At 50.9% G+C, this 10,554-nt stretch overlaps 1 protein-coding gene across 1 annotated transcript in view; it reads right to left on the reverse strand.

The window, feature by feature from the left end:
- Positions 1-10,554, reverse strand: part of EMC1 (ER membrane protein complex subunit 1) — an 11,733-nt gene that overhangs the window by 941 nt on the left and 238 nt on the right. Inside the window, exons 2-24 of the mRNA XM_017735074.1 lie at positions 10,326-10,518; positions 10,037-10,102; positions 9,801-9,894; positions 9,070-9,198; positions 8,813-8,939; positions 8,333-8,482; positions 7,849-8,016; positions 7,430-7,501; positions 6,935-6,994; positions 6,601-6,723; positions 6,273-6,369; positions 5,495-5,611; positions 5,153-5,161; positions 4,476-4,675; positions 4,083-4,232; positions 3,592-3,753; positions 3,232-3,351; positions 2,884-3,021; positions 2,363-2,536; positions 1,571-1,781; positions 1,008-1,092; positions 343-472; positions 3-149 (exon numbers count right to left, since the gene is read on the reverse strand). Of these exons, the coding sequence (XP_017590563.1) occupies positions 3-149; positions 343-472; positions 1,008-1,092; positions 1,571-1,781; positions 2,363-2,536; positions 2,884-3,021; positions 3,232-3,351; positions 3,592-3,753; positions 4,083-4,232; positions 4,476-4,675; positions 5,153-5,161; positions 5,495-5,611; positions 6,273-6,369; positions 6,601-6,723; positions 6,935-6,994; positions 7,430-7,501; positions 7,849-8,016; positions 8,333-8,482; positions 8,813-8,939; positions 9,070-9,198; positions 9,801-9,894; positions 10,037-10,102; positions 10,326-10,518 (2,922 nt within the window). The remainder of the gene's footprint in view (positions 1-2; positions 150-342; positions 473-1,007; positions 1,093-1,570; positions 1,782-2,362; positions 2,537-2,883; positions 3,022-3,231; positions 3,352-3,591; positions 3,754-4,082; positions 4,233-4,475; positions 4,676-5,152; positions 5,162-5,494; positions 5,612-6,272; positions 6,370-6,600; positions 6,724-6,934; positions 6,995-7,429; positions 7,502-7,848; positions 8,017-8,332; positions 8,483-8,812; positions 8,940-9,069; positions 9,199-9,800; positions 9,895-10,036; positions 10,103-10,325; positions 10,519-10,554) is intronic.

The following is a 10,554-nucleotide window of genomic DNA, read 5'->3' on the forward strand; positions in this document are numbered from 1 at the left end:
GGCGCCAGTCTCTTGGTGATCATGGTGGCAAAGACCAGCCCGAAGAGGACGCTGCTGATCAGCACGTAGTCGTAGTCGTCCTTGAGCACGTCAAACTGCTTGGAGGGGTACACCCGGGTCTGGAAGATGTCCAGCCCGTAGGCCACAACCTGCAGGGGTGAGATCAGGAGCTGGGGATGCAGCTTGGAGCACAAAACCCCAAAATGATGCACTCAGGGTTACAGTTCTGATGGAAAGGAGTGATGTTTAAGCTGTGAGCAGCCGCCTTCTGGGAGTTACAGAGCTCCCTGACATTGGAATCCACCCCCAGATTCCACACTGAGGCCTCCACCCTGCACTCACCAAGCACGTGGACTCGAGGCCAGAGGGGGCTGTGTAAATCCCCCTCATCCTGGAGATGGTCTGGTTGTAGTTGATGAACCTCTCGGCGTGGATCTGCACGTCTGGCGAGTACGGGATCAGGTTCTCCTCCCTGCAAGGCACCACAAGAGACATCAAACCCCAGCCAAGCAGCCCACAGGGGATGTCACCTGTGTTTCCTACCCTGATTATCAAAAGCTGACCTAGAACAGCACATTTGGCAGCTTTTCTCAGTGCAGATTCATTACTGCTGCAGGATGAAAATCCAATCTATCAGCCAGGTCAGGCTAAACTAGAGCTGCCTCCTTTCAGGCTTTGAAAGTTTTAAAAATAAGTGTTAACTCCAAAAAATCCAGGTCCTCTGCCTGCTCCTCCTGAAGAATACAGAGCCCAGGCTGGTTTAATGACTGACCTGCTGTAATACAGACAAAAGTATCCCATCATCACAGACTGGGAACAGAAACACAGAATCCTTCAGACCTCCAAGATCGAGTCCAACCTTTGACCTTGAAGGAACCCCCCTTCATTCCATGCAAAGACTGCCCTGAGTCCAGCCAGAACGAGTTGTTCCTCTCCACACAACGTATGACACACAAAATCCAGCCCTCTCCGCAGCCCAGGAAGAGAGGTTCTCACTCCTTCCCTACCTGCTCTGTTCCGTCGGGATCTCTGGGCGCCGAGGGTCCAGCAGAGCCTTGGGAAGGGACAGGATGGCCCCGGAGGGAAGCCCAACTGTGCATTAAAGGAAAAGCATCTTAAAAATCACAGAATCCCGCAACAGCTGGGGTTGGAAGGGCCTTCTGGGGATCACTCAGTGCAACCCCCCTGCCCAGGAAGGGTCAGCCAGAGCAGGCGGCACAGGAATCCATCCAGGTGGGTTTGGAATGTCTCCAGAGAGGGAGACTCCATGCCTTCCCTGGGCACCTGGGCCAGTGCTCTGCCACCCTCAAGGAAAAGTTCTTCCTCACGCTGGGATGAAACTTACTGGGTTTTAGTTTATGGCCATTGCTGCTCTGGGCACCACTGGAAACTCTGGCACCCCATGGCCATTTCTGACAGCGTCTTCCAAACAGCCAGCAGAAACACTCTCCTGGTGCTTATCCCTGCACTTGCAGGAGCCCAGGATGACCCCCAGGCACGAGTTTTTGGCAGCAAAGCGCATTTTGCTTGGATTTCAGCGCTCCCCCCTGAGCACGGGGCAGGTACTCACTGAGCAAGTGGCGGCTGGTGATGCCCCGCTCGGTGATCGTGGCCTCCATGGCACTGATGGCAGAGGGGAAAATGTAGGATTGCTGGAGAACCTGAGGCAAAATGGGGCGGTCCAGGGAGCTGAAGGCTGTGGCGTTGTACTGCTCCGTGCCCTCGTAGAGCTCCAGCACGGTGAACTCGTTCCGACGCGCCTTCGTGTTCCAGTACTGGTACTGCAACCACGAGTTTTAGGAGAATCAGGGAAGCAGCCAAAGGTGCAGGGAAATCACAGAGGGTGCTCAGAAAACTGCCTCCATGCAGACTCAGGAACTGCCCCTGATGCCAGAAGATCTTTGCTTTTTATACATTTTACACCTATTTGTAGCTCTCTAGACTACTACTGTAAAGCTATATAGCTCCTTAACTAACTGTGGTACCTTCCTACCCCTCCCCTTAGATTTCAGAACAATAAGCTAACCTTGCTGGAATCTCATTTAGTCTTTGGTCTAGAGTGATCCAAAGACATCTCATTTTCTCCATATATCACAGACATAATAAATGGGGGGTGAGAAGCAAGGGGGGGCTTCAGTGGGGGCAGAACCAAAAGAGGGGATTACTTAATTAACTGTGCCTCTAACTGGATGATTTCTGTTAAGCTTGCTCGTTTGTTAAACTTGTAAAATTGTCAGAGTCCTGCATTACGTGTGCATTTTGCACCATGAAGGACCTTCACTACAGGTAACCACTTTTTATCACCTTAACATTGTTCAGCCTGTGCTTTTAAGGGTCACCCCAAACAGGAAGCAGCTCTCACCACCACCCAGTTCTCGGAGTGCACCATGTGCACGGGCCCCTTGGCCTTCTTCTGCACAGAGGAGTGGATGATCCTGCCCGTGACGCCGTCCATGAGGTAGATCCCGATGAAGGTGCGCTCGTGGTGCGTGTCCGTGCTCTCGGTCACCACGGCCAGCAGGTTGGGGTTCAGGGACTAGGGACAAAGGAGAAACAGCTGAGACCCCCTATCAGTGCCACAGACACCTCCTTTCTGCACTTCATCTGGCACTGGACATACTGTGAACAAATTAGTGTAAATCACCTCAAGAAATCAAGCTGCTATTTCCCCAGTATCAGACCCTGACTGACTTAACTGCTGCATGAAAACATTTCAGAAAAGAAACCTCCAAAATGAGCGTTTTTCTGCAGAGACACTGGTGCCCAAAAAGCAAAACTGGCACCACAGGGCAGCTCATCCCAACGTAGCAGCAGGGAATGGTACTGGGATCTTCCTGTGGGATAATCCCTCAACAAAAAGCCCACACAGAGCAGCAGGAGCACCTTGTAGAGGACGCTGCGGTCGCCCATCACGCGGCCCTGGGAGTGCACGTGCTCGTTGGACCTCTTCCCTTTGACCATCACTATCCTCTGCACCTCCGTGGGGATGGCCACCTCCCAGCTCTCCTCTGTGCTCAGGTCCTGCAGGGAAAAAGCACGTGGGAGCTTGGATCTTGTCCTCCAAGGACACCATCTCCACCAGCAGGATGCAGCTTTGCTTGCTTTGGGATTTCACAAGTTTCACAGCGTTTTGAGGCTGAACGCTCCAGTTCTGAGCAAAGCTCCGTGAAGGAAACAGAGATCTGCCATTATCCACAGGGCATTTAGGGAAGTGTAATGGGTCCTCCGTACCTTTTTCAACCTGAATCCAGAGAGTTTTCCCTGCTCAGCATCAACTAGGTAAAAATAGATGGAATGGGCTATTTCTTCTAACTGGCGAAGGACGTTTTTAGTGGCTGGGAAAGGTGTAACCTGGAAAAAGAGAATTGACACACAGGTTGAAAACAACTGACACAGACAAAAAAACCACCCCAAAATGAGCCAGAAAGACGATTTCTAACATGTTTATCAAGATAAGGTCTGTCTTACCAGAATAACCTCATAGTTTTGCGTGAAATGTGGCTCAATAGCATTTTTTCCATCTTGCTCCGAAAGGGAGGGGAATAATTAACCAGAATGTGAAGAAAACTGCCTCCAGGCAAAGCAATTTACCTTGTACTCATCATCAATCAGGAGCAGCACCTTGGCATAGTCTTGATCCATAATAGGCAGAAGCAAAGTCTGGAGAATTGGACGTTTCAGAACAGGAGGAGCTACTTGGCTTCTCTTCCCAAAGATGGGGTTAAAGACATACAGAAAACTCATTCTGGTTTCCTGAAAAACAGGTTAAGTTTTACCTCTTGTCTAAGTCAAAAAAAAGGGTGTTTTTCTAACTGTTACTTGCTGATGTTCATAGCTGGGGTTCAGCTATTCCATCCTGAAAATATTCTGTTTGGACACACACATTTGTCCAAACATTTATCCCACATTTGTCCATCACAGCCATCATCATTTTTAGGTTTCCTAGGCTTCTGTGTCTGCTTCCCTCCAGATCTTTCTCCCCTCCCATCAGTGACAACCAAATGATGCCCAAGAAGATGTTTTACTGCCCTGTCCAAGGGCAGATTTCCATGCCCAGCGGAGGGGCAGGGAAAGGGCCTCACCTTGTCCTTCACGAGCAGAGTGCACTGTGGAGGGTGGGGGAAATGGGCTGTTGTTCTCTGCACCATCAGCTTGAAGGAGGAGCCAGGTCTCACATTCCTGAGGTATTGCTTCCACAGGATGGTGCCGGAGCTGCTCTCAATGCCAAAAAGCTGAGGAAAAACACATGGGAAAGCCAAAGTTTAGGGAAACACCTCTCCTGTTCAAACACTGCATCGTCCTCTGTTGTATCCCAAAGAAAGCTGGGTCTTAGTCCCCACTTTAAAGCCACCACAGAACATCCTGTGCATCTTCCCATGATTTCTGCCCAAGCCTGGCCAAAAACAGGGCTGGGAATTCAGAGCTGAGACTCTTTGCTCCAGCCTAGAACCAGATCCCTATCCCAGCCTCCTCACCTTCCCTGAGGCAGTGACCATCACCATCATTTTCTGGAGGTTGAATTCATCTCTGGCCAAATTGTCAATGTTAATCTCATTTTTAATCTGGCTCCGGGGCTTCCTGGCATCATAGAACATCTTCCAGAGATGAGCAGTCCAGGCTTGCAGCAGGATGAGCTGGGATGAGAGTCGCTTCAGGAACATTCCCAGCAAACCATCTGCAGACGGCACCCACAGTGACAACAGCAGGGAAAACACACACGTCCCACCCAGAGCTGAAATTATGGTGTCAAACGCTGCCATGCACAAACCTGGGGTAACTCCTTGCCTCCCACTCTGCAATGTTACAGTTGCCATTTCTGTGACAGACTCTGGCATTTACCAACCTTTCCCACTCCACACTCATTCCAAAATACACCCTGATCGACGGAAAGCAAACCTTCATGCAGAGGATTTCGTGCTCCTTCTCACTGTGCCCACCTAGAGCTCCCCCACCTCTACAAAAATCCCTCTGCATCCAGAGGAATTAAAAAGACTTAATTCTGCCCAACCAAGGTTTTTATTTAACTTCTTAGAATAACCAAAACACTGGATTTCAACTCTGTTTCAGCCCCAACGAGAGCAAGCAGAGGGGACCAGTGGCACCAGGAAGCATTAGGCAGGAGCAGAGCACACTCCATGCAGGATGGGGTTACCTTGGATGGCTGCATCCAGGACAGCAAGGAAAGACAAAACAAAGCAAAAAAAAAAGCTATTGGAAACGAGTCTTCCAGAAAGAGTCACAGGAAACATTTAGGAGACATGGCCAAAATCCCTCCTACTGCTGCTGACTGCTTTCTTAATGTAACAATGTAAGACATTCAGGTCATCTGGATTGGACTTCCAAAGTTTAGTCAGAAAAGGGTTTATTTCTGCTCATTTTAATTGGTATCAGTAGAGATTTAAATTAATCTCTCAGCTCAGAGTAAAGAGAAAACAATACGTACATTTATTTAGGAAGGAAAACAAACTCACAAAGGTAGTTCTGTTAAACTCACCTGCTTTTTTTCCAAATTCTCCCTCCAACTCAGCCTGTGCACCAGTCAGTGGCAGATCCACCATCTCCAGGCTCACCACCTCTGCCAGTGACTCCTCCCTACTCCACACAACTTTTCCTGGAAAGAAGAGCAGAATCTTATCAAAAATCAACTTAATATCTGTGAAGTGACTCACTCAACGTAAGAGTGCAACCTGGAAATTCAAATTGCCTCTTGATGAAATGCAGAACAGTGTCTAAGTATCTAATATCATTAAATTAACTGTTTCATAAAAGACAAATCCTTCATGCAACTGGAGCCACTTCTGGGAAGAAAACGTCAGGGTCAGTAAAAGCAATCTGGTGTTTCAGAAGGGTTACAGTCATTGAGTCTGTTTAAAACAAGAGAAGCACAGCGTGAACTCCTGGATTCCTTTACAGCCCCAGAGAATTCCCATCACTGAGATGGGACTTTCAATCCTTTCTGCAAATTAACATTTTTGCCATGAGGATCTTTTCTGAAAACCTTTGAGGAAGATCTACACCAGGACTTACACTCTCATCCTATGAACAGATTTGAAATCTGCAGAAACCTCCTGAAATCCAAAAGCTCTGCCCACACAAAACAAGGCAGAACTGTTTGTCTGGGCGAGGGTGAAAGAGGTCTTCCATGGGACTCAGAAGAGTTAAAACAATTTTTTCAGCTTCCAAGGAAAGTAATGATAAAATATAATTCTTGAGGACGTGGAATTTTCTCCTGGTGACTGTTATGAATGGAGGAAGCTGTTTGTGGGAGTTACCTGGCTGCTGGAGGAACATGAGCATGTGGTCCTCTGTCTGCACCAAGGCTCGATAGCCCACAGAGTCATCCTTCTTCAGGAAAACCTGGATGTACAGCTGGGAAAAAAACCAAACAAAAAAAGGCAAGGAAAACAACAAGATTAATGATCACATCATCTCCCTGGAGAAAGCAGGAATCGGGTGAAAGCAGGAATCAGGTGAAAGCAGAGCAGGCAGGGTGATGCTGTAACCCCTGGAATGCTTTTCCCCTTGGCTAAAGGGCTCCCATCCTGCCAAATCAGGGAAGGGATGGCACTGTAAGGACTGAAATAACCCCTCCCTGCTCACCTGCTGTGGCTTGGCCCCTCCCTGCTCCAGGTTAAAGGTGATTGTGGTATCCAACAATCTTTGCCCAGTTTCAACCAGGTAGAGATTTATGTTGTAGGTTTGATTGGAGCAGGTTAAGGAATCCTGCAGCAAACAGGGCAGAGAACAGGGGTTACACACAGATCACACTAAATTCCGCAGCAGGATTCAATGCCCAGCAAGAACTGGGGCTTCAAGATATTTTTAGGCTGTATTTTTAGGTTGTATAGTTGGTATAACACCTCTGTCATTCTGTTCCTGCAGGCAAAGGAATAAAATGGACTGACAAGAACTTGGGAACAAGAGCAGCCCGTACCTGCCTCCGGGCATCCTCCAGAGCACTGCCAGCATGGAGGCCATCAGAGCTTCCAGGTTTCTGAAGCGAGGATGAGAAGAAATGTAACATGGCTTCAGATGCCAGTAAAAGCATAAAAAAATTAGGTTTCCAACTGCCTGACAAGTCTCAGCTCGCCTGTGACATCAGGCAGGAAACAGCTCTCTTCTGTTCTGTTTCTGATAAAAATGAAACTGTGTTTCATACACCCAAGAACTGAAATCCTCTGTGGATCACTAAAGCCAATTCCTTGTCACATGCCCACCTTCCACAGGGCTGAAACAGGACATTCACTGAGCCAGACACAGCCTGAGCTGGACATAATCAAGCCCTGCTTGTGTTATCACTGAAACTTATCAAATCCTCCTCTTCCTCAAGGGACTCCCCATCCCTGGGCCTGTGAAACACCTGTGGAACCCACCCCCAGTGCTCATTGCCAAGGCTGGGCTGGTCCCAGAGTACAGGAATTGTGCTGACCAGTTCACTCCTGCACGTCAGGACTGCGGCCACCGTCTTCTCCCCGGTTGTTGCAAAACTCACCAGAGCTGCCTGGAAAGGAAAAAAAATAGCATGAAATCATTAAAAAGAAAAACCTCAAGAAACTCTCAGACCTCACCAAAAATGACTTGTGAAGTAAATCAAACCACAGGGGAATTAAAAACATATGAACTGTCACAGCCAAATTTTAAATTGTATTGTTTCCCCAAACAAAAAAAATTACAAAAAAAAAAGACTGAAAGCACTTCTCAAAGAGATGGGAACAGCTGACCTGCCACAGGTTTTTGAGCCATTATGCTCAGAGTTACTGAGATATTTTAAACCTGCCAGCTGGCCCAGCAGTTTGAAGGATGTTCAGCTGCACTTGGCCCTCTCCCTGGTACATCTGTCTTGGATACCTGCTGGAAGTCCCGGAGGTGGCTGAGCAGCCCCTGCTTGTACTGCAGCAGGGAGAAATGGCTTGGGGACAGCTGCAGGAAGAACTGAGTCCGTGAGGCGCCGGTCACACTGGGCTGAGTGGCCAAGATCCTGGCCTGGAAGTCATCTTCAAACTCCAGCTCCAGGGACTGCAAGGGAGACAAGCACGTGTGCTGGGAGAGTTGTCCTTCACTGAGACCAACACCTTCCTCCCCTCAGCAGCAGTGAGAGATTCCCTGGGTCAGGGGACAGAGCAGGAGCAGGGAGGCTGAGGCTCCACCGGAGCAAAGCGCTGAAGACATCGATCCAGAAGGAGTAACAGACAAAAAGCTTTCCCACCCTCCCCTCAATTTACAAATCACGATCTCCCACCTCCAATCACTCCCCAGTTCACCAGCAGGCTGGGTCAGGCACCAGAGCAGCTGGGCAAGGAATTACAGGGAATGTTCCTGCAGCACTCCTCACCTGCAGCGGGATGTGCCTCATGTCCTGCTCCGTGTCCAGGGCGCAGACGTGCAGCGAGCGCGCGGCCGTGTCCGCACACACCAGCACCGCCTCCCCCACCACGCCACAGGAGCCCTCCAGGGCCCGCAGCCACGGGGCTGCCACCCTCACCTGCACAGACACACAGAGCCAGGGCTCAGCAGGACACAGCCCTCACAGAAACAGTGTGCACACCAACAGCAGTTTAAGGCAGGATTATTTTTATCCGTGATTGGGAGGAGCTACCTGTCAGCCTGAGGGTTATGGAACAATCTTGACTAACAGCTGCCCGTCTAACTCAGTTTGGCTTTCAGGACATTCAGCCATGAAATCCCTGAGTTTGGAGGCAATGCCTCAGTGAAAGGGAGGGTTCTCTGTACCACAGTTGATTCCTCTGCCCACCACACCGCAGGGTTGGGAGCACATTTGTTAACATCAAATCCAGCATTTTGGCTCCACTACCTGTTTGGTGATTTCTCCGTCTTCTACGTTGAACATCAAGACGTTCAGGTGGCTCTGGGGAACGATGCCAACCACGTGGATCACTCCAGTCCCACGGGAATACAGCAGCTGGTACTGAGTGCTCTCACTGCAAGAGAGGCAGCAACCACCAAGCATCACCTTCTGACACTGCTGTTTGCAGAAGCACAAGGCAGGTGCAGCCCCTGTCCCTCTGCCCCATGCCAGAGGCTCACACCTCTCCTTCCAGGGGCTCTCACCTTTCTGGCAGGTGTTCCACCCACTTCTGGTGCCCGTTGGACAGGTAGTGCAGAGACAGGGCCGCCTTCTTCAGCACTGCCACGTACTTCACCGCCTCGGGGAGCCCCACCAGGGCAGCCCCCTGGAAACTGAGCACAGACACAAGGAGTGAGGGGATTACTTTCCTATTTTACCCTGGAGAAGGATCTGGAGCACCAAGAGTGGCTGAGAGGTCTCAGCCTGCAGAAAAGGAGGCTCAGCACAAGTCCCTGACAGGAGGGGGCAGCAAGGTGGGGGTTGGGCTCTGCTCCCAGGGAACAGGGACAGGATGAGAAGAAATGGCCTCAAGCTGTGCCAGGGGAGGTTAAAATTGGCTATCAGGAGGAATTTCCTCATGGAAAGGGCTGTCAGGCATTGAAGGGGCTGCCCAGGGAGGTTTGGAGTCCCCACCCCTGGAGGTGTCCAAGGAAGGCCTGGACGTGGCACTCAGTGCTCTGGGCTGGTGCCAAGGTGGGGATTGGGCACAGGTTGGATTCAATGGTCTGGGAGGGTTTTTCCAACCTCTGTGGTTCTGGGATTCTGTGCAAGGTTCAGGCATTCATAAAGAACTCACCCAACATTTGTTTTAGAAACTCTACATCTGACTAATCTTTCTCCACAATGCAAGCCCAGACCAAGTCCATGACCCATTTTTTTCCTTCCCAGAGCAGCACTACCAGGAGAAACAGCCCTTGCAGAGAGGAAATCCCACCTGCCAGTGTCCAGGGAGGTCTCCCAGTTCAAGCCCCCGATGTTGGTCTCCCAGGAACGCAGAATTCGTCCGGCATTGGACACAGTGATGGCATCTGGAAAGGAGGAGAGGGGGATGAACACAGAACACGTACCCACCATGGGCCAAAGAAGGGATGGGTTCTGCAGGTCCAGCCTGTGCTCTAACGCTGGGTCCACATTCCAGGAGCGCTGCCAGCCCCGGCACGTTCCACTTACCCTGCCCATGGATCAGCATCGCATCGATGGCTCCTTCCGGGGTGCCCTTGTCCACATGGCGCCACACTGCAACAGACAGGGCCGGGGGAAAACGGCGTTTATCCCACAAAGGCGTTTCTGTGTTATTATGTCTAACCCTGGGCTGCTCACAGAGCCAGTCCTAAGACAGAGCTCTGACCTGCCGGCTGAACCCTCCCGCCCGCCACGGCCCAACCCGCAGCATTAACCTTTCCGGAGGAAAAGCCAGCACAACCGCATTGACTCTCGGCCCCAAAGCCGCCGCACTCACAGATTTCGCCGCTCCGGGAGTTCAGGGCGGCTACTACGTTCTCCTCGGTGGCCACGACGAGCTTCTTCGAGCCCTGCGAGGCCTCCAAGGAGGCGAACTTGAGCTTCCCCACGTACTGCTGCCTCCTGCGAGAGAGAACAGGAGCGCCGGTGAGATCGGACCCGGGGCGGCAGCGGCGCGGCGGGCGCGGGGCCTATCCCCGGGAGGGGGGACCCAGCCCGGCGGGACC

This window comes from Corvus brachyrhynchos, unplaced genomic scaffold (assembly GCF_000691975.1).
Source record: "Corvus brachyrhynchos isolate BGI_N302 unplaced genomic scaffold, ASM69197v1 scaffold525, whole genome shotgun sequence".
Taxonomy (NCBI): domain Eukaryota; kingdom Metazoa; phylum Chordata; class Aves; order Passeriformes; family Corvidae; genus Corvus; species Corvus brachyrhynchos.